This window comes from Anolis sagrei, chromosome 2, assembly GCF_037176765.1.
Source record: "Anolis sagrei isolate rAnoSag1 chromosome 2, rAnoSag1.mat, whole genome shotgun sequence".
NCBI lineage: Eukaryota > Metazoa > Chordata > Lepidosauria > Squamata > Dactyloidae > Anolis > Anolis sagrei.
The window spans coordinates 1622658-1646799 of NC_090022.1; the positions used below are offsets into that span (position 1 = coordinate 1622658).

General features: G+C 44.2%; 1 protein-coding gene across 1 annotated transcript; it reads left to right on the top strand.

Moving 5' to 3' along the window:
* The first annotated feature begins 2523 nt into the window (after positions 1-2523).
* On the top strand, positions 2524-22644 carry LOC132766231 (zinc finger protein 658B-like). The gene is made up of 2 exons (XM_067464923.1): positions 2524-2584; positions 18526-22644. The coding sequence occupies exon 2, from the start codon at positions 18742-18744 to the stop codon at positions 20269-20271; it is 1530 nt and encodes a 509-aa protein (XP_067321024.1). The 5' UTR covers positions 2524-2584; positions 18526-18741; the 3' UTR covers positions 20272-22644.
* Positions 22645-24142: the final 1498 nt, after the last annotated feature.

Sequence of the window (24142 nt, forward strand, 5' to 3'; positions counted from 1 at the left end):
GAAACTGTGTTTCTTTAAACCGTGGATATTATTGTTGTTGTTGTTGTTGTTGTTCATTTGTTCAGTGGTCTCCGACTCTTCGTGACCTCATGGACCAGCCCACGCCAGAGCTCCCTGTCGGCCGTCACCACCCCCAGGGTCTCCTTCAGGGTCAGTCCAGTCACTTCAAGGATGCCGTCCATCCTCCTTGCCCTTGGTCGGCCCCTCTTCCTTTTGCCTTCCACTTTCCCCAGCATCATTCCCTTCTCCAGGCTTTGCTGTCTCCTCATGATGTGGCCAAAGGACTTCTGCTTTCCCTCTAGTCTCCTTCCCTCCAGTGAGCAGCCGGGCTTTATTTCCTGGAGGATGGACTGGTTGGATCTTCTCGCAGTCCAAGGCACTCCCAGCACTTTCCTCCAACACCACAGCTCAAAAGCATCTCTCTTCCTTCACTCAGCCTTCCCTAAGGTCCAGCTCTCACATCCGTAGGTGACTACAGGGAAGACCATGCCTTTGACTAGGCAATGGATCTTGGTTGCCAGTTTGATGTCTCTACTCTTCACTATTTTATCAAGATTGGACATTGCTCTCCTCCCAAGAAGGAAGCGTCTTCTGATTTCCTGGCCACAGTCTGCATCTGCAGTCATCTTTGCACCTAGAAATACAAAGTCTGTCACGGCCTCCACGGTTTCTCCCTCTATTTTCCAGTTGTCAATCATTCTTGTTGCCATAATCTTGGTTTTTTTGACGTTTAGCTGCAACCCGGCTTTTGCGCTTTCTTCTTTCCCCTTGATGAGAAGGCTCCTCAGCTCCTCCTCGCTTTCGGCCATCAGAGTGGTGTCATCTGCATATCTGAGGTTGTGAATGTTTCTTCCAGCCATTTTCACCCCAGCTTTGCATTCATCCAGCCCCGCACATCCTCGCATGATGTGTTCTGCATACAAGTTAAAAAGGTTGGGTGAGAGTATGCAGCCTTGCCGTACGCCTTTCCCAATCTTGAACCCGTCTCCTGTTCCGTGGTCAGTTCTGACGGTTGCTACTTGGTCCTTGTACAGATTCCTCAGGAGAGAGGGAAGGGGGCTTGGGATGCCCATCCCACCAAGAACTTGCCACAATTTATTATGATCCACACAGTCAAAGGCTTTAGAAGAGTCAATGAAGCAGAAGTAGATGTTTTTCTGAAACTCCCTGCCTTCCTCCATTCTCCAGCATCTGGATATTGGCAATCTGGTCTCTCGTTCCTCTGCCTTTTCTAAACCCAGCTTGAACATCTGGCAACTCTCGCTCCATGCATTATTATTATTATTATTAAACTGTATTTGTACCCCGCTAGCATCTCCCGAAGGACTTGATACGACTTACAAAGGCCAAGGCCTCAACACACAACATAACAATACAAAACCTAAAGCAAATCAAAAACAATTAAAACAAAATAAACAACAAGCAATAAACAATACACTAAGACACAATAAAACTGGGTCGGGCCAGAGTAATGGGTACAGGATTAAAAGTGCTGATGTGGCAGGTGGAATATAAGGTTTATAGGGCAAGTGCAGTGTGCGGTGTGCAGCAATCTTACTTCTACTAAAGTGCTTGTGGGACTTGGTATTGGAGATTTCCTAATCTGGGAAGGCACATTGGAACAGCCAGGTCTTCAAGTTTTTTCTAAAGACTGCCAATGTAGGGGCCTGTCTAAGGTCTTTGGGGAGGGTGTTCCAGAGTTGGGGGGCCACCACGGAGAAGGCCCTGTCCCGTGTCCCCACCAAGCGTGCTTGCGACGCCGGTGGGATCACGAGCAGGGCCTCTCCAGATGACCAAAGTGAATGTGTGGGTTCGTAAACAGAGATGCGGTCACGCAGGTAGGCTGGTCCCAAACCGTTCAGGGCTTTGTAGGTAAGCACCTGCACCTTAAATTGGGCTCGGAATATAAACGGCAGCCAGTGGAGCTCATTGAACAGGAGGGTTGACCTCTCTCTGTAAGGGGCCCAGGTTAACATCCTGGCTGCTGATCGTTGGACCAGTTGGAGCTTCTGAGCCGTCTTCAAGGGCAGCCCCACGTAGAGCACATTGCAGTAATCCAATCTGGGAATCCTTTGTTGGGAGGTGTGAGCTGGCCCTGATTGATTCCTGCCTGGAATTCCCCTTGTTTTCTGAGTGTTCCTCTTCATTTACTGGCGTGGTTTTAGACTTTTCCAGGACTGGCAAGCCAGGTGGTCTTCTTTTTCCTGCTTTCCTCCTTCCTGTTGGAATGGCCCACCTGCTTCCTGTGGATTTCAGGGGCTTCTCTCTCTGTGTGGGGGTGGTGGGAGGGGCCCAACCACTGAAATCCACGAGAAGCAGGTGGACAAAGAACACGTTCATGGTGGAGCCCTTGGTGAACTATAGATCTCATACCTGCGTGTGTTTGTGGGAAGGAAGGGCCTCCCCCTTTGCCTCCCCTTGGCAGCCTTCGCCCTCCCATTGGCTGGGTCCGTGAAGCACCGCCCCCTCCGGAGGTGTCCCTCCCCAAGCAAGATTGACGGGCAGAGGAGGAGGAGGAGGAGGAGGAGGAGGAGGAGGGGCTGTGCAGAGCCTGCGGTGGAGAGAGGAAGGCCAGGAGGAGGAGGTGAGGAGGGCCAAAGGGAAGGGGCAAGGAAGGAAAGGCCTCCCCCCCCCCGCCCAAAAAATATAGCTTTAATGTATTGTATTTACATTACAGTACGTAACAGTAGCCAAATTACAGTTATAAAGTAGCAATGAAAATAATGTATTGTCGAAGGCTTTCATGGCTGGAATCACTAGGTTCTTGTGGGTTTTTTCGGGCTATAGGGCCATGTTCTAGAGGCATTCTCTCCTGACGTTTCGCCTGCATCTATGGCAAGCATCCTCAGAGGTAGTGAGGTCTGTTGCAATTAGGACAATGGGTTTATATATCTGTGGAATGGCCGGGGTGGGGCAAAGAGCTCTTCTCTGCTGGAGCTAGGTGTGAATGTTTCAACTGACTACCTTCATTAGCATTTGAAGGCCTGGCTTAGCCTGGGAAAATCTTTTGTTGAGAGGTGATTAGATGTCCCAGATTGTTTCCTGTCTGTTTTGCTCTTGTAATTTTAGAGTTTTTTAATACTGGTAGCCAGGTTTTGTTCATTTTCATGGTTTCTTCCTTTCTGTTGAAATTGTCCACATGCTTCTTGTGGATTTCAATGGCTTCTCTGTGTAGTCAGTGGAGCTCCTTGAACAGAGCTCCCAAACCCTAAGCTTAACCCTTACTTACTTACTAATCTTAACCCTAACCCTTACCCTAAACCTAACCCTAACACAAACCCTAAGACTAACCCTTACTTAGTGACTTACTTATCTTAATCCTAACCCAAACCCTAAACCTTACCCTAAGCCTAACCCTTAACAGTAATCTTAACCCTAACCCTAAGCCTAAACCTAACCCTTACTTACTTATCTTAACCCTAAGCCTAACCCAAGCCTAAGCCTAAGCCTAACCCTTAACAGTAATCTTAACCCTAACCCAAACCCTAAACCTAACCCTTACTTACTTACTCATCTTAACCCAAACCCTAAGCCTAAACCTAAGCCTTACTTACTTACTTATCTTAACCCTTAGCCTAACCCAAGCCTAAGCCTAAGCCTAACCCTTAACAGGAATCTTAACCCTAACCCAAACCCTAAGCCTAACCCTTACTTAATTATCTTAACCCAAACCCTAAGCCTAAACCTAAGCCTTACTTACTTACTTATCTTAACCCTAAGCCTAACCCAAGCCTAAGCCTAAGCCTAACCTTTTAACAGTAATCTTAACCCTAACCCAAACCCTAAACCTAACCCTTATTTACTTACTTATCTTAACCCAAACCCTAAGCCTAAACCTAACCCTTACTTATTTACTTATCTTAAGCCTAAGCCTAAGCCTAACCCTTAACAGTAATCTTGACCCTAACCCAAACCCTAAGCCTAACCCTTACTTACTTATTTATCTTAACACAAACTCTAACCTTAAACCTAACCCTTACTTATTTACTTATCTTAACCCTAAGCCTAACCCAAGCCTAAGCCTAAGCCTAACCCTTAACAGTAATCTTAACCCTAACCCAAACCTAACCCTTACTTACTTACTTTTCTTAACCCAAACCCTAAGCCTAAACCTAACCCTTACTTACTTATCTTAACCCTAAGCCTAACCCAAGCCTAAGCCTAAGCCTAACCCTTAACAGTAATCTTAACCCTAACCCAAACCTAACCCTTACTTACTTACTTTTCTTAACCCAAACCCTAAGCCTAAACCTAACCCTTACTTACTTATCTTAACCCTAAGCCTAACCCAAGCCTAAGCCTAACCCTTAACAGTAATCTTAACCCAAACCCTAACTCTTACTTACTTACTTACTTATCGTAATCCTAACCCTAACATTAACCCAGAAGCCGCCGTAGGTAATTTTCAACGGTAAGCAAACAATATTTTGGTGCTCCCCCCCCTCCCCCGAACCAGTCACTGATATATATTTTTTCTGTTCGTAGTGTGGGAGTTCTGTGTGCCATATTTGGTTCAATTCCGTCATCGGTGGAGTTCAGAATGCTCTTTGATTGTAGGTGAACTATACATCCCAGCAACTACAACTCGCATATGTCAAGGTCTATTTTCCCCCAAGGGCGCCCCTGGGCAAAACCAACTCTACTGCAAATAGAGTTGGTTTTGCGTACTTGCGTAATGGGCTGAGCTGCCCCTGCATCCACCAACCCTTCACCTGGGAATAGTAGGAGAGCTGGGTATCCGGAAGCAGCTTTTCCTTCGTGAGCGCTGTTTGTGAAACGCAGAATGGAACACAGAGATGATAGAAGGAATGTCAGAATTCTTTAACGGTAAAACCCAAACCCAGTGGTTCTCAACCTGTGTCCCTCCAGGTGTTTTGGCCTACAACTCCCAGAAACCCCAGCCAGTTTACCAGCTGTTAGGATTTCTGGGAGTTGAAGGCCAAAACATCTGGGGACCCACAGGTTGAGAACCACTGCCCTAACCCGAACCCTAAACCTAAGCCTAACGCTTAACAGTAATCTTAACCCTAACACAAACCCTAACCTAAACTCTAACCCTTAATCTTAACCCCAACCCTAACCCTAACCCTAATCCTAACCCTTAACAGTAATCTTAACCCTAACACAAACCCTAACCTAAACCCTAACCCTAACCCTTACTTACTTACTTATCTTAACCCTAACCCAAAGCCTAACCCTAACTCTTAACAGTAATCTTAACCCCAACCCTAACCCTAACCCTAATCCTAACGCTTAACAGTAATCTTAACCCTAACACAAACCCTAACCTAAACCCTAACCCTAACCCTTACTTACTTACTTATCTTAACCCTAACCCAAAGCCTAACCCTAACTCTTAACAGTAATCTTAACCCCAACCCTAACCCTAACCCTAATCCTAACCCTTAACAGTAATCTTAACCCTAACACAAACCCTAACCTAAACCCTAACCCTAACCCTTACTTACTTACTTATCTTAACCCTAACCCAAAGCCTAACCCTAACTCTTAACAGTAATCTTAACCCCAACCCTAACCCTAACCCTAATCCTAACGCTTAACAGTAATCTTAACCCTAACACAAACCCTAACCTAAACCCTAACCCTAACCCTTACTTACGTACTTATCTTAACCCTAACCCAAAGCCTAACCCTAACTCTTAACAGTAATCTTAACCCCAACCCTAACCCTAACCCTAATCCTAACGCTTAACAGTAATCTTAACCCTAACACAAACCCTAACCTAAACCCTAACCCTAACCCTTACTTACGTACTTATCTTAACCCTAACCCAAAGCCTAACCCTAACTCTTAACAGTAATCTTAACCCCAACCCTAACCCTAACCCTAATCCTAACCCTTAACAGTAATCTTAACCCTAACACAAACCCTAACCTAAACCCTAACCCTAACCCTTACTTACTTACTTATCTTAACCCTAACCCAAAGCCTAACCCTAACTCTTAACAGTAATCTTAACCCCAACCCTAACCCTAACCCTAATCCTAACCCTTAACAGTAATCTTAACCCTAACACAAACCCTAACCTAAACCCTAACCCTAACCCTTACTTACTTACTTATCTTAACCCTAACCCAAAGCCTAACCCTAACTCTTAACAGTAATCTTAACCCCAACCCTAACCCTAACCCTAATCCTAACCCTTAACAGTAATCTTAACCCTAACACAAACCCTAACCTAAACCCTAACCCTAACCCTTACTTACTTACTTATCTTAACCCTAACCCAAAGCCTAACCCTAACTCTTAACAGTAATCTTAACCCCAACCCTAACCCTAACCCTAATCCTAACGCTTAACAGTAATCTTAACCCTAACACAAACCCTAACCTAAACCCTAACCCTAACCCTTACTTACTTACTTATCTTAACCCTAACCCAAAGCCTAACCCTAACTCTTAACAGTAATCTTAACCCCAACCCTAACCCTAACCCTAATCCTAACGCTTAACAGTAATCTTAACCCTAACACAAACCCTAACCTAAACCCTAACCCTAACCCTTACTTACTTACTTATCTTAACCCTAACCCAAAGCCTAACCCTAACTCTTAACAGTAATCTTAACCCCAACCCTAACCCTAACCCTAATCCTAACGCTTAACAGTAATCTTAACCCTAACACAAACCCTAACCTAAACCCTAACCCTAACCCTTACTTACGTACTTATCTTAACCCTAACCCAAAGCCTAACCCTAACTCTTAACAGTAATCTTAACCCCAACCCTAACCCTAACCCTAATCCTAACCCTTAACAGTAATCTTAACCCTAACACAAACCCTAACCTAAACCCTAACCCTAACCCTTACTTACTTACTTATCTTAACCCTAACCCAAAGCCTAACCCTAACTCTTAACAGTAATCTTAACCCCAACCCTAACCCTAACCCTAATCCTAACCCTTAACAGTAATCTTAACCCTAACACAAACCCTAACCTAAACCCTAACCCTAACCCTTACTTACTTACTTATCTTAACCCTAACCCAAAGCCTAACCCTAACTCTTAACAGTAATCTTAACCCCAACCCTAACCCTAACCCTAATCCTAACGCTTAACAGTAATCTTAACCCTAACACAAACCCTAACCTAAACCCTAACCCTAACCCTTACTTACTTACTTATCTTAACCCTAACCCAAAGCCTAACCCTAACTCTTAACAGTAATCTTAACCCCAACCCTAACCCTAACCCTAATCCTAACGCTTAACAGTAATCTTAACCCTAACACAAACCCTAACCTAAACCCTAACCCTAACCCTTACTTACGTACTTATCTTAACCCTAACCCAAAGCCTAACCCTAACTCTTAACAGTAATCTTAACCCCAACCCTAACCCTAACCCTAATCCTAACCCTTAACAGTAATCTTAACCCTAACACAAACCCTAACCTAAACCCTAACCCTAACCCTTACTTACTTACTTATCTTAACCCTAACCCAAAGCCTAACCCTAACTCTTAACAGTAATCTTAACCCCAACCCTAACCCTAACCCTAATCCTAACCCTTAACAGTAATCTTAACCCTAACACAAACCCTAACCTAAACCCTAACCCTAACCCTTACTTACTTACTTATCTTAACCCTAACCCAAAGCCTAACCCTAACTCTTAACAGTAATCTTAACCCCAACCCTAACCCTAACCCTAATCCTAACCCTTAACAGTAATCTTAACCCTAACACAAACCCTAACCTAAACCCTAACCCTAACCCTTACTTACTTACTTATCTTAACCCTAACCCAAAGCCTAACCCTAACTCTTAACAGTAATCTTAACCCCAACCCTAACCCTAACCCTAATCCTAACCCTTAACAGTAATCTTAACCCTAACACAAACCCTAACCTAAACCCTAACCCTAACCCTTACTTACTTACTTATCTTAACCCTAACCCAAAGCCTAACCCTAACTCTTAACAGTAATCTTAACCCCAACCCTAACCCTAACCCTAATCCTAACGCTTAACAGTAATCTTAACCCTAACACAAACCCTAACCTAAACCCTAACCCTAACCCTTACTTACTTACTTATCTTAACCCTAACCCAAAGCCTAACCCTAACTCTTAACAGTAATCTTAACCCCAACCCTAACCCTAACCCTAATCCTAACGCTTAACAGTAATCTTAACCCTAACACAAACCCTAACCTAAACCCTAACCCTAACCCTTACTTACGTACTTATCTTAACCCTAACCCAAAGCCTAACCCTAACTCTTAACAGTAATCTTAACCCCAACCCTAACCCTAACCCTAATCCTAACCCTTAACAGTAATCTTAACCCTAACACAAACCCTAACCTAAACCCTAACCCTAACCCTTACTTACTTACTTATCTTAACCCTAACCCAAAGCCTAACCCTAACTCTTAACAGTAATCTTAACCCCAACCCTAACCCTAACCCTAATCCTAACCCTTAACAGTAATCTTAACCCTAACACAAACCCTAACCTAAACCCTAACCCTAACCCTTACTTACTTACTTATCTTAACCCTAACCCAAAGCCTAACCCTAACTCTTAACAGTAATCTTAACCCCAACCCTAACCCTAACCCTAATCCTAACCCTTAACAGTAATCTTAACCCTAACACAAACCCTAACCTAAACCCTAACCCTAACCCTTACTTACTTACTTATCTTAACCCTAACCCAAAGCCTAACCCTAACTCTTAACAGTAATCTTAACCCCAACCCTAACCCTAACCCTAATCCTAACCCTTAACAGTAATCTTAACCCTAACACAAACCCTAACCTAAACCCTAACCCTAACCCTTACTTACGTACTTATCTTAACCCTAACCCAAAGCCTAACCCTAACTCTTAACAGTAATCTTAACCCCAACCCTAACCCTAACCCTAATCCTAACCCTTAACAGTAATCTTAACCCTAACACAAACCCTAACCTAAACCCTAACCCTAACCCTTACTTACTTACTTATCTTAACCCTAACCCAAAGCCTAACCCTAACTCTTAACAGTAATCTTAACCCCAACCCTAACCCTAACCCTAATCCTAACCCTTAACAGTAATCTTAACCCTAACACAAACCCTAACCTAAACCCTAACCCTAACCCTTACTTACGTACTTATCTTAACCCTAACCCAAAGCCTAACCCTAACTCTTAACAGTAATCTTAACCCCAACCCTAACCCTAACCCTAATCCTAACCCTTAACAGTAATCTTAACCCTAACACAAACCCTAACCTAAACCCTAACCCTAACCCTTACTTACGTACTTATCTTAACCCTAACCCAAAGCCTAACCCTAACTCTTAACAGTAATCTTAACCCCAACCCTAACCCTAACCCTAATCCTAACCCTTAACAGTAATCTTAACCCTAACACAAACCCTAACCTAAACCCTAACCCTAACCCTTACTTACTTACTTATCTTAACCCTAACCCAAAGCCTAACCCTAACTCTTAACAGTAATCTTAACCCCAACCCTAACCCTAACCCTAATCCTAACCCTTAACAGTAATCTTAACCCTAACACAAACCCTAACCTAAACCCTAACCCTAACCCTTACTTACTTACTTATCTTAACCCTAACCCAAAGCCTAACCCTAACTCTTAACAGTAATCTTAACCCCAACCCTAACCCTAACCCTAATCCTAACCCTTAACAGTAATCTTAACCCTAACACAAACCCTAACCTAAACCCTAACCCTAACCCTTACTTACGTACTTATCTTAACCCTAACCCAAAGCCTAACCCTAACTCTTAACAGTAATCTTAACCCCAACCCTAACCCTAACCCTAATCCTAACCCTTAACAGTAATCTTAACCCTAACACAAACCCTAACCTAAACCCTAACCCTAACCCTTACTTACTTACTTATCTTAACCCTAACCCAAAGCCTAACCCTAACTCTTAACAGTAATCTTAACCCCAACCCTAACCCTAACCCTAATCCTAACCCTTAACAGTAATCTTAACCCTAACACAAACCCTAACCTAAACCCTAACCCTAACCCTTACTTACGTACTTATCTTAACCCTAACCCAAAGCCTAACCCTAACTCTTAACAGTAATCTTAACCCCAACCCTAACCCTAACCCTAATCCTAACCCTTAACAGTAATCTTAACCCTAACACAAACCCTAACCTAAACCCTAACCCTAACCCTTACTTACTTACTTATCTTAACCCTAACCCAAAGCCTAACCCTAACTCTTAACAGTAATCTTAACCCCAACCCTAACCCTAACCCTAATCCTAACCCTTAACAGTAATCTTAACCCTAACACAAACCCTAACCTAAACCCTAACCCTAACCCTTACTTACGTACTTATCTTAACCCTAACCCAAAGCCTAACCCTAACTCTTAACAGTAATCTTAACCCCAACCCTAACCCTAACCCTAATCCTAACCCTTAACAGTAATCTTAACCCTAACACAAACCCTAACCTAAACCCTAACCCTAACCCTTACTTACGTACTTATCTTAACCCTAACCCAAAGCCTAACCCTAACTCTTAACAGTAATCTTAACCCCAACCCTAACCCTAACCCTAATCCTAACCCTTAACAGTAATCTTAACCCTAACACAAACCCTAACCTAAACCCTAACCCTAACCCTTACTTACTTACTTATCTTAACCCTAACCCAAAGCCTAACCCTAACTCTTAACAGTAATCTTAACCCCAACCCTAATCCTAACCCTAATCCTAACCCTTAACAGTAATCTTAACCCTAACACAAACCCTAATCTTAATTGTAATCAAATTGTAACCCTAACCCAAACCGTAACACAAGCCCTAACCCTCCTTCCTTCCTTCCCAACCTCTCTCCCTCCCTCAGTCCCATTCCTTCCTCCCTTTCTTCCTTGCCTCCCTCCTTCCTTCATTCTGCCCTTCTTTATTTCCTTCCTTCCCTTGCTTTCTCTCTCCCTTTCATCCTTCCTTCTTTTCTTACCTCCTTCCCCTCCTTCCTCCCTTCCCTTCCTCACTCTCAGTTCCATCTTTTCCTCCCTTTCTTCCTTATCTTCCTCCTTTCCAACCTCTCTCTCCCTCCCTCAATCCCATCCATTCCTCCTCCCTTTCTTCCTTGCCTCCCTCCTTCCCTCATTCTTTCCTTCCTTCTCTCCCTCCTTTCTTCCTTGCTCCTTGCTCCCTTTCTTCTTTCCTTTCTTCCCCTCTCTTCCTTCCTTCCTTCCTTCCTTCCTTCCTTCCTTCCTTCCTTCCTTCCTCCTTCCTCTCCTTCCTTCCTCTTTCCCTTTCTTCCTTCCTTCTCTCCCTCCACCCCTCCATCCCTTCTTGCTTCTCTCCTTCCTTCCTTGGTCCTTTTTCCTTCCTTCCTTCCCTCCCTCTTCCTTTCTCCCTCCTTCCTGCTTCCTTGAGCAAGAATATTTGCCCCAGTATTTCCCAAGAAGATGGAAGCTGAAAAATCACATGGATGCAAACCACATTTAATTTTCTATTCAAAATGTTCTTTTTTTTATACTATAATTATTGTCTTAATTCACGTTACTATTAATTTTAATGAACATGTTAAAAGTTTTGATTGTAGTTTATTTTGAGATTGACACAATTCATTATCCTTCACCCTTGCGTGGTAGCCCGGATTCTGTTCTTTAGCCACATTTGTGGTTGATTCAGTGAAATCAATGTCACCCTCTAATATTGGAAGCTGCTCCCCTACTTTCCTTCCTTCCTTCTTTCCTTCCTTCCTTCCTTCTTTCCTTCCTTCTTTCCTTCCTTCCTTCCTTCCTTCCTTCCTTCCTTCCTTCCTTCCTTCCTTCCTTCCTTCCTTCCACCCTTCCTTCCACCCTTCCTTCCATCCTTCCTTCCTTCCTTCCTTCCTTCCTTCCTTCCTTCCTTCTTTCCTTCCTTCCTTCTTTCCTTCCTTCCTTCCTTCCTTCCTTCCTTCCTTCCTTCCTTCCATTTATATTTTCTCCCTTCCTTCTTTTCTGCCTTGCTTGCTCCTTTCCCTTCTTCCTTCTCGCCTGCCTTCTTTACTCTCTGCCTTCCCTCTCTCCTCCTTCCATTCCTTCCATCCAACATTTCTACATTTTTCTTCCATCTGTCCCTTAATTCTTTTCTCTTTTCCTTCCTTCCTCATATTTTGTTTGTTGAATCACCTTTTGAGCCAGGAAAACGTCTTCTGCCAACGGGCTTTTGGGGAAGAGTCTGGGGAGGTTGGGTATTGATTTATTTATCGCCTCAGGAGCAAACCAAACAGTTGCATTGCATTAAAAGCAAACTCACAAACAAACAAAACACAAAGTTTGCAGACGTGGTATTCTATTCAATGTCCTTTGACCAGTATCTGGCCCCTTGGGGTGCCTCTGGTGTTGCTGCAAGGAGGTCCTCCATGGTGCATGTGGCAGGGCTCAGGTTGCATTGCAGCAGGTGGTCAGTGGTTTGCTCTTCTCCACACTCGCATGTCGTGGATTCCACTTTGTGGCCCCATTTCTGAAGGTTGGCTCTGCATCTCGTGGTGCCAGAGCGCAGTCTGTTCAGCGCCTTCCAAGTCGCCCACTCTTCTGTGTGCCCAGGGGGGAGTCTCTCATTTGGTATCAGCCATGGATTTAGCCATGGAGAAATTACACTGCTTAGCCGATATTTCACCTCCTGACATCCACCGGGAAGTGGCAGCCAATAGTGAAAGGACCAAGGCAGAGACATTTCCAGCTCATCCCTTGTTTGGGTATCAGCCAGCACGTCAATGACTTAAATCAAGACATAGTTTTCTAAGATCTACAGAGACACTCGCTGGAACACCTCAGCAAGTGAGAGTCCAAAAGTGGCAGGCTCAAACCCAGAACCTCAACCAATGGCTGATACCAAATGAGAGACTCCCTCCTGGGCACTCAGAAGACTGGGTGACTTGGAAGGCGCTGAACAGACTGCACTCGGGCACCACAAGATGCAGAGCCAACCTTCAGAAATGGGGCCACAAAGTGGAATCCTCGACATGCGAGTGTGGAGAAGAGCAAACCACTGACCACCTGCTGCAATGCAACCTGAGCCCTGCCACATAATGCACAAGGGAGGACCTTCTTGCAACAACACCAGAGGCACTCCAAGAGGTCAGAGACTGGTCAAAGGACATTTAACCAACTACCAAACTCACAAGTTTTGTATTTTGCCTGTTTGTTTGCTTTGTTCTGTTAGAGATGTAATATAATGGACTGGTTGCTCTGACACAACAAATAAATAAAAGCCATGGATTGAGGTTCTGGGTTTGAGCCTGCCACTTTTGGACTCTCGCTTGCTGAGGTGTTCCAGCGAGTGTCTCTGTAGATCTAAGAAAACTATTTCTTGATTTAAGTAGTTGACGTGCTGGCTGATACCCAAACAAGGGATGAGCTGGAGATGTCACTGCCTTGGTCCTTTCACTATTGGCTGCTCCTTCCCGGCGGATGTCAGGTGGTGCAATACCGGCTAAGCAGTGTAATTTCCCCAGTGGTGAAGGGCGCAGACACCCCGTGATGATGCGGCATGTCTCATTAAGAGCCACATCCACTGTTTTAGCGTGGTGAGATGTGTTCCACACTGGGCATGCGTACTCAGCAGCAGAGTAGCATAGCGCAAGGGCAGATGTCTTCACTGTGTCTGGTTGTGATCCCCAGGTTGTGCCAGTCAGCTTTCGTATGATATTGTTTCTGACACCCACTTTTTGCTTGATGTTCAGGCAGTGCTTCTTGTAGGTCAGAGAACGGTCCAGAGTGACTCCCAGGCATTTGGGTGCGCTGCAATGCTCCAGTGGGATTCCTTCCCAGGTAATAATCCTCAGAGCTCGGGATGCTTGTCTGTTCTTAACATGAAAGGCACATGTCTGTGTTTTAGATGGATTAGGGATCAGCTGGTTTTGATAATCTTATAAAATGATTTCCAATTTTTTCTCCCCCCCCCCCTTCATACCAGATATATGAGTGCCACCCCTCTCTCAACTCTATTCCTTCTGTAATTAATAGTTTCTTATCTGTGTATAATTGTCTGTCTAGTCGATATAAATAAAATGTAATGTTTGTTTGTGGGATTAACATAACTCAAAAATCACTGGACGAATTTACATGAAATTTGGACACTACACCCCTAACAGACCAACGAGTGACCATCACTCTAAACCTCTCCCATAAAATAGTGGAAAGGACTTAAAACCCCCAAAAAGCTAAATGATGATACAGTGCATGTGCGAAAATGACAGCTCCCAGCATCCCCTAGACCAGGCCCTTTAAGTGAGGAGGATGCTCCAAATGCACTGCTTCCAAGCTGCAAGCTTGCTTCTCCTTGGATTTCTTTCAGAGCACTCCAATCCATACATATTTCCTATTCCTGGACTGCAACTCCCAGCAATCCTCCAGATAGATAAGATATATAGATTAGCCTGGTGGGGATGAGGGCAGGGCCTTCTTGGTGGTGGCCCCGCGACTCTGGAACTCTCTCCCACCAGAGGTCAGAACCGCCCCGTCTATCCTGGCATTCAGGAAACAGGTGAAGACGTGGTTATGGAGACAGGCTTTCGATGAATGAGATAACGCCCTAAGATTTGGATGGAAGATGATGTATATTCGATTTTAGCATGACGACTGACCACCGTAGTTTTAAATATATTTTGTTATTTTAATGTGTTACTGTAATTGTGAATTATGATATTTTTACTGATTGTATGTGTTTTTATGGTTGGAAACCGGGCTGAGTCCCTCAAAGAGGTGAGAAGCTCGGTATAGAAAACTTTGAAATAAAATAAATAAATAAATAGAGATAGATAGTAGGTACAGTATATTCTGGCGTATAAGACTACTTTTTAACCCAAGAAAATCTTCTCAAAAGTCAGGGGTCGTCTTATATGCGGGTGTAGTCTTATGCATGGGAGTCATCTTAACTCTATATTTTAACTGGAAAAGTTGGGGGTTGTCTTATACGCCCAGTCGTCTTATATGCCGGAATATACGGTAGATAGAACAATCAGGAGGACTTATGGGAGTTGCAGTCTAAGAATAGGTAGAGAAGGATGAAAAGAGAGGAAGAAAAAGGGAGGGGAAGGAAAGAGGGAGGGAGGGAAGAAAGGAAGGAAGGAAGGAAGGAAGGAGAGAAGGAAAGAAAAAAGAGGAAGGAAGGAGAAAAAGAAGGAGGAAAGGTTGGTGTGATGAAGTGTAAATTTTTATCTACAGTTATGAATGTATTGTTATAGATAAGTGTTTGTAAGGGTAAGTATATAGTATTGCATAATTTTGGGGGATGGTAGCCAGCTTAGCTTGCTTTGAGCTGAGTTGCTATGGAGATAGGGGCGGAGCCAACTGCCACTTGGCAGAGCAGCCATTTTAAAGCAGTCAGTCTGTGGTCGGTGAACTGCAGAAGTGGCTGGTTCTGTTGTGTGTAGAGAACCAGTGAGGATTCTGTAGTCAAAGAACTACGGGGGAAGGCTGATTCTTTGGTATTAAGAATCAGGAAGGTTTTGGCTTTGAGCCAATATAGTTTAGATAAGTCAAGTGACTTATTTATATTAAAAGTAACGGTTGTGGAAAAAGAGGGGAAGCCCTAATAAGCATCGTAGGTTCGCAGCTTGGGAGTGATCCTGGATTCATTGCTGAGCTTGGAACCCCAGGTCTCGGCGGTGGCCGGGAGAGCTTTTACGCAATTAAAACTTGTGCACCAGTTGCGCCCGTACCTTAGGAAGTCAGATCTGGCCACAGTGGTCCACGCTCTTGTTACATCCCGATTAGATTACTGCAACACCACTCTACGTGGGATTGCCTTTGAAGACTGTTCGGAAACTCCAACTAGTTCAGTGGGAGGCAGCCAGATTAGTCACCGGAGCGTCATACAGGGAGCATACCACCCCTCTGTTGTGTCAGCTCCACTGGCTGCCGATCCAGTTCCGAGCACAATTCAAAGTGCTGGTTTTGACCTACAAAACCCTATATGGCTCCGGCCCAGCGTACCTGTCTAAACGCATCTCCCTCTACATCCCACCTCAGAGTTTGAGATCTTCTGGGGAGGCCCTGCTCTCGACCCCACCTCTATCACAAGTGAGATTGGTGGGGACAAGGAGCAGGGCCTTCTTGGTGGTGGCCCCTCACCTGTGGAATTCACTCCCCAGAGAAATTAGGTCATCGACATCCCTCCTCTCTTTCAGAAGGAAATTAAATACATGGTTGTGGGACCAGGCTTTCGGGCAATTTGGCGGTTAGATAAGGACAATGATGACCAGAATCGATAGTACTTGACAATGTGGAATGAATTTACGGACTCCGAGATGGCGAACGCTGAGCATTAGATTGTTTTTATTGATTTTATTGATTTTGATGTATAAACTGACTGTCTTAATTGTTATAATTGCTGTTTACATGTTTTATCCATTGTTATGTTTATGCTGGCATCGAATTGTGCCTTTGTAAGCCGCCCTAAGTCCCCCCTCGGGGGTTGAGAAGGGCGGGGTAGAAATGCGTGAAATAAATAATAATAAATAAATCTTTATTGTAACAGAACCATCATCAAGAAAGAATAAGCATGTACCTGAAACGATCTGTTAAAGGAAGAAACATCTTTTTTTAAAGGAACTAAGTTTGAGACCTGTTTGTTAGAAGAATTAGACCTCCTAAGAGTTATTTAAGAACTGTTATGAACATAACCTTTGAAGATCTGTACCTCTAAGAGAAAGGAAACTTTGAAACCATCAAGCTTCTGTACCTCAATAAACTTTTTACAGTTTCTTTTTAAAGTCAAGCCTATGTCACCATCCCTTTCCAAGTCAAGTTACGCTACATATTGAAGAAAGACCAGAGCAACATTACAAGCTATTGGTTGTGTCATCAATATAATAAGCCCTCACAAAGAGGTGGCTCCTTTTACCAACTCTCTACATATTGGTAGCAGTTATATTTATACATCCTTACAATTTGGTGGCATCATTACAAATTAGTGGCCAAGCCTTTACAATTAGTAGCAGTAATATACGGGCGCCTTCACAGTTGGCCACAGCAACGTGTGGCGGGTACTGCTAGTTGTGTATAAAACGGCACTGAATGTTTGCCGCATATGTATGTTCTGTGATCCATCTTCAGTCCCCTTCAGGGTGAGAAGGGGAGAATATAAATACTGCCAATCAATCAATCAATCAATCAGTAAACGAACAATAGGATTCCAATTATGCTGACTCAGTGAGCCTGAGCCTGGACAGTTTGTTATGATGTATGAATCTGATCATTTTCGTTGGTTTCTGTGTATGTCCTTCAGAACCTTAACATCTGCATTTCTTGATATTTCCATTTTAAATATGACCATGAAGGGAAAAGGGAAGAGATCAGGGCGGTAGAGAAGGTTTTCAGATTTCATGCATGATCTGGGGGAGATCATCCGGAGTTTCGGGGTGCGGTGTCATCTGTACGCGGATGATGTCCAACTCTGTCACTCCTTTCCACCTGCTTCTGAGGAGGCTGTCCAGGTCCTGAACCGGTGCTTGGCCGCTGTGACGGACTGGATGAGGGACAACAGATTGAAACTAAATCCAGACAAGACAGAGGTACTCCTGGTTAGTCGCAAGGCCGAACAGGGCATAGGGTTACAGCCTGTGTTGGATGGGGCCGCACTCCCCCTGAAGACGCAGGTTCGCAGCTTGGGAGTGATCCTGGACTCATCGCTGAGCCTGGAACCCCAGGTTTCGGTGGTGACCAGGGGAGCATTTGCACAGCTAAAGCTTGTGCGCCAGCTGCGCCTGTACCTTGGGAAGTCTGACTTGGCCACGGTAGTCCACGCTCTGGTTACATCCCGTTTAGACTACTGCAACGCTCTCTACGTGGGGTTGCCCTTGAAGACAGCTCGGAAGCTCCAACTAGTCCAACGCTCGGCAGCCATGATACTAACAGGAGCGGAGCGCAGGGAGCATACAACCCCCCTGTTGCGCCAACTCCACTGGCTACCGATCTGCTACCGGGCTGAATTCAAAGTGCTGGCGTTGGCCTTTAAAGCCCTAAACGGTTCCGGCCCAAGCTACCTATCCGACCGCATCTCTGCCTATGAACCCACCAGGAGTTTGAGATCTTCCGGGGAGACCCTGCTCTCGATCCCGCCTGCTTCTCAAGCTCGGCTGGCGGGGACGAGAGATAGGGCCTTCTCGGTGGTGGCTCCTCGGCTGTGGAACGCCCTTCCTACGGACATTAGACTAGCACCATCTCTAATGGTATTCCGCAACAAGGTGAAGACCTGGATGTTTGTGCAGGCGTTTGAGTAATTTAGTGCAATTTGGTAATGGAACATAGGAATGGAACAATGGACGACGAACCTGGACTACGCTTGGATGATGAGAAGATTGGGTACGGTTGTGTTTTGTAATAATTGTGCATTGTAATGGCTTATTGGTAATTTATGGATAATGTGTTAAGTCAATTGTTCTATGTTGTATGGAACCACTGCTGTTTCTACTGTTTTTACTGTTTATGAACCGCCGTGTGTCACCTTCGGGCTTGAGATACAGCGGTATAGAAGCAAAGTCAATAAATAAATAAATCTGTTGCTTTTTCTTGACCAGGGAAATGAGGATCCTGTGGAGCTACCTCTGGCGTGATGAGAAACAAACTCGTGGATGCTGAGGAATTTGGAAGCCAAACTGCAGAAAAAAAGACCAATAATATAGGAAGGAGAATTCTTGTCTACGTGTCAATCCTACAGAACCCTTCATTTTGGATCAGAAAGGGAAAAAAATCAACTATCCATATTGCAGTTAAATATTCATATAATTGTCAAAATGGAGGAGAAAGCATATAAATGCCCTGAATGTGGAAAGAGCTTCGCTCAGAGTAGACATCTCCTTTTACATCAAAGAATTCATACTGGGGAGAAACCCTATAAATGCCTGGAGTGTGGAAAGAGCTTCATTGGGCGTGAACATCTACGCTCACATCGAAGTACACACACAGGGGAGAAACCCTATAAATGCCTGGAGTGCGGAAAGAGCTTCACTCATAGTTCAAGTCTGTGTTCACATCTAAGGATTCACACTGGGGAGAAACCTTATACATGCCTGGAGTGTGGAAAGAGCTTCCCTAGTAGTGGAAATCTACGTTCACACAAAAAGACTCACACTGGAGAGAAACCCTATACATGCCTGGAGTGTGGGAAGGTCTTCGGTCATAGTTCAAGTCTGTATTCACATCAAAGAATTCACACTGGGGAGAAACCTTATACATGCCTGGAGTGTGGAAAGAGCTTCCCTAGGGGTGGAAATCTACGTTTACATCAAAGGACCCATACTGGGGAGAAACCTTTTACATGCTTGGAGTGTGGAAAGAGCTTCCCGAGTAGTGGAAATCTCCGTTTACATCAAAAGACCCATACTGGAGAGAAACCCTATAAATGCTTGGAGTGTGGTAAGAGCTTCTCCCAGAGTGGATACTTACATTTGCATCATAGAACCCACACTGGAGAGAAACCCTATTCCTGCCAGGAATGTGGAAAAAGCTTCGCTCAGAAATCAGGTCTTTCTACACATCAAATAACCCATACCGGGGAACAACCCTATAAATGCATGGAGTGTGGGAAGAGCTTCACTCAGAGTGGATATTTACATGAACATCAACGTAGTCACACTGGGGAAAAACCTTATATATGCATGAAGTGTGGAAAGAGCTTCGATCGCAGTGCACTTCTACGTTTGCATGAAAGAACACACACTGGGGAGAAACCCTATACATGCCTGGAGTGTGGAAAGGGCTTCACTCAGAGAGGACAACTAAAGGCACATCAAAGAACTCACACTGGAGAAAAACCCTATACATGCCTGGAGTGTGGAAAGAGTTTCCCCTTCAGCGGCAGTCTACGTTCACACAAAAAGACTCACACTGGGGAGAAACCCTATACGTGCCTGGAGTGTGGGAAGAGTTTCCCTTTCAGCGGCAGTCTACGTTCACACAAAAAGACTCACACTGGGGAGAAACCCTATACGTGCATGGAGTGTGGAAAGAGCTTCACTACGAGTAGCCAACTAAATAGACATCAAAGAACTCACACTGGAGAGAAACCCCATACGTGCCTGGAGTGTGGGAAGAGCTTTGCTCATAGAGTAAGTCTACATAGACATCAAAGAACTCATACAGGAGAGAAACCCTATAAATGCATGGAGTGTGGAAAGAGCTTCGCTCAAAGTGCATCCTTATGTTCACATTCTAAAACTCATACAGGAGAGAAACCTTATCCATGCCTGGAGTGTGGAAAGAGTTTCCCTCGGGGTGGAAGTCTACGTTTACATCAAAGGACCCATGCTGGAGAGAAACCCTAGAAATGCCTGGAGTGTGGAAAGAGCTTTGTTTTCCGTGGAGGCCTACGTTCACATCTTAGAACTCACACCGTGGAGAAACCCTATAAATGCACAGAGTTTGGGAAAAAGCTTCTCTCAGAGTGAAAACGGCATTCCCATCAAAGAACCTGTACAGGAGAACACTGGGATTTGACACCTGAGGGATTCTGTGAGAAGTGAACAGGAAGCTTTGATAAATGGAAATGTGAGCATAATGTGGGCGTCTTGAAGAAAAACCTAGAAATGTTGGGCTCAAACTACATTAGAGACTGAAAGAAATTGCTACGATTACGTTCACAACGACACCAGGGTTTTATTTGTTAAGAATGCTGAACAATCTAGTTTAAAATAGATAAACTGGGTTGTTGTAGGTTTTCCAGGCTGTATGGCCATGTTCTAGAAGCATTCTCTCCTGACATTTCACCTGCAACATTTCGGTTGTGAGGACACCTCTGAGGATGCCTGCCATAGATGCAGGCGAAATGTCAGGAGAGAATGCTTCTAGAACATGGCCATATAGCCTGAAAAACCTATGACAACCCAGTGATTCTGGGCATGAAAGCCTTCCATGGCTCCAAATGGTGAGCCATGGACTTTAAAAAATATTTTTATTGAGATTTTTAACATAATGAATAAAAAAAAGTAGGTAAAGAGGAGAAATAAGGAAGAGGGTGGAAGAAGTTGGTATCAGCAAGGGTTGGGGGGTTAGGGATGTGGAAGAAATGTATTAAGGGGGTAAAAGGTGAGGGATAAAAAAAGACAGGATTGCTCAGGGAGGAAAGAGTAGGGAAGGGGAAGCGGGGATAAAGAGGAGATTCTTTCGGCTTCCAGTCACCTTCACATCTGATCTCTCACTTTCATTGGTTTATCTCCTCGATTGGAAGGCTAGTCCTCTTGTTGTATTTTTCATTAGAGTATTATATTTAATTATCATTACATGTTTATCATCCATCTGAGATTCTCTTGAATTAAGTAATTCTTCACTGGGTACCAGTCTGTTTTTGTTATCTTCATCTTCTGGTTTGTCTGTCCATATTCATAATGTCTATTATCTTGATCAGCCACTGTTCTTCTTGTGTGGGGGTTTCCTTCGTTCCCCAAAACCTCACGTAACAAATTCTGGCTGCTGTTGTGAAATAATTAAGTAATTTTCTTTATTGGCTTCTATGACAGGCACACTATAATATCCCACAGCTGAACACCAGTATAACATATCCCTATCTAATATATCACCAAATATCATGCCGCTGGACACCACTAAGGAGGAAAATATCACAACCAGTGACGTGAGGCTGGAGGCTTATTGATAATATGTCTGGGCAGGATAGTTCTTTCCCTCAAAGATTCACTTTTCCCTCAAAAATCCTACCCCCGTGCCTCCAATTTGGTAGCGAGATGTAGGTAGACATGTGTAATGATAGAGTGAACACTGCTTGTCTTTTAATCTTCTTTTGGTTTAAAGCTGCCACCAACCCAAGTTGCCTTAGGATTTTTAAAATGAGTTTTTGAGGTAAACTTTTCCCAATTCTTCCAACACTGCTCTTCCCCTCGCTCCCAGAATGACTGTTTGGATAAGAGACCTTTCTGTAGTATCAGGATGTTGAAGTTACTGGAAGTATCACCAAAGAATAATGATAGATTGAGGGACGATAGAGACTTTTTGAAAGTTAAATAGAAAAAGATTTATTTATAAAAACAGGCAACTAACTTCTTCTGAGAGGCACAAAACGCTTGACTTGTTGCAAAAGTTCCACAGCTTGATGGTTGCTGGAATGAGTTTCTTCACTTAGTTACATACAGAGCTAACCAAACAGATCTAGCTGCTAGTAACAAAAATCCCTCACTCTACTTCAGAGAAATAGTAATGAGTTTCTGACTAACCTATCCTCGGCAGTCCCCTGAGTTATCAGCTAACTCTTCCCAGAGTTCTTCCTGCTAACTAAATCAGCCTAGAGAGCTAATCCCTTGTGCTATCTCCCACAAGAAATCCGGTTGCTGTCTGACCCTTCTCCTGTCAGTTAATCAGCCCCTGTCTGACACAGACACTCTCTCCCTGAAAACCCAGTTTTCAAAAACACTTCATCCACCAGCTCCCAGTTCTCAACTCTACAGAAGCTGAAATCTTTCCCCCCCTAAGCTTTTGCTCCTCCCACTTGCTCTAGCCAAATCCCAGGAGACTTCAAACTCCTTCTATCTATCCCCACCCAAGATGGCTGCTTCCCTGTCTTACACTCTCAAAATGGAGGTTTGCCATACTGTTATCCAGGCTTCTTTTCCAACCTACTAGGTAAGATTCACTACAACTTCCAATTCTGTCTCTGATATTCCTAATAAAAAAGGTTCTGGTTTAAAGTCCATCTTTGTTTCTAATATATTTTCAATTTTCCCACGTATGCTCCTCCAATATGATTTGGCAATTTTGCATGACCACCACATGTGGAAGAAGGAGCCGATTTGTTCCTCACATTTCCAACATGTTTCACTTATGTTTGTATAACATCTGGCAAGTTTTTGTGGGGCGATGTACCACCTGTACATCATCTTCACCCAGTTTTCTCTCAGTTCCATAGCACAGGTGTATCTTATTTTTCTATTCCAATTTTTCCCCAATTTTCTAGATTATTGGGGGGGGGGGATATTCTCAGCCCACTTGATCATGCAATCTTTCATTAGTTCTGTCTCCGTTGACCACTCTAGTTGCTTCCTGTAGATTTTTGTTATCAGTTTATTTTCTGAAGTCATTATTTTGTCCCAAAGAGAGTCCCTTTCCATGAAGCCAATCTTTTTATCTTTTGTATAGTGTTCTCTAATCTGTCCGAATTGGAACAATGAGATTCCTGTTTATTTATTTATTTATTTACTTATTTATAATTCAAACTTATATGCGGCCACTCCCCTGGGGCTCGTAGCAGCTTACAAGAACAGGCTAAAATCGAACACAATTTGAAAACAATTTAAAACAATTTAAAAACAGGAATATCAAAGATCAAAGACCTGTCGAAACAGATAGGTCTGTCGGAAAGATGATAAGTCCCGCAAGGCACAGACTTCAGGTGGCAGAGTGTTACAGAGTGGTGGTGCCACTGCTGTAAAGGCTCTGTGTCTGGTTGCTGTTAGACGCAAGGTCTTGACACTGGGAATTTCCAATAGATCTTGGGGTTGGTAGAGGGTGAGGCGGTCTCTCAGGTACATGCAAGGCCTTCAAGGTGAGTACCATCACGTTGAAAGTGATTCGGTGCTCAATGGGTAACCAATGCAGCTGTAGTAAGATTGGTGTTATGTGGCATCTCATCGGAATTCCCGCAAGAAGCCGAGCAGCTGCATTTTGTACCAACTTGAGCTTCTGGATCACCAACAGAGGAAGGCCAACGTAGAGGGCGTTACAGTAGTCCAGTCTTGGGATGACCATAGCCTGGATCACTGTAGCTAGGTCGTCCCTGGACAGGGAGGGGGCCGCAGGTGAAAGAAGGCGGTTCTGCTAATGGTGGAGACCTGGTCCTCCATCATCAGCAGAGGGTCCAAAAGGATTCCCAGAGTCTTGACCAATGATGACAGGCGTAGCGCCTCGGCATCCAGGGTAGGCAGCTGGACATCCCCACTGCCTGGTCCACCCAGCCACAGGATCTCCGTCTTTGCTGGATTCACCCTCAACCTGCTGGCACGCAGCCATCCAGTCACGGCCTCGAGGCCTGGATGGAAACAATCGGGTACAGAGTCCGGTCGGCCTTCCCTCTTCAGCACCAGCTGAGTGTCATTGGCGTACTGGTCACACTCCAGCCCAAAACCTCGAACCAGCTGAGCAAGTGGTCGCATAGAGATGTGAAACAAGAGAGGAGAGAGAATGGCCCCCTGA

Bases quoted from the DNA above. Each gene is read 5' to 3' on its own strand.
- LOC132766231 (XM_067464923.1), top strand. From the start codon at position 18,742: ATGGAGGAGAAAGCATATAAATGCCCTGAATGTGGAAAGAGCTTCGCT.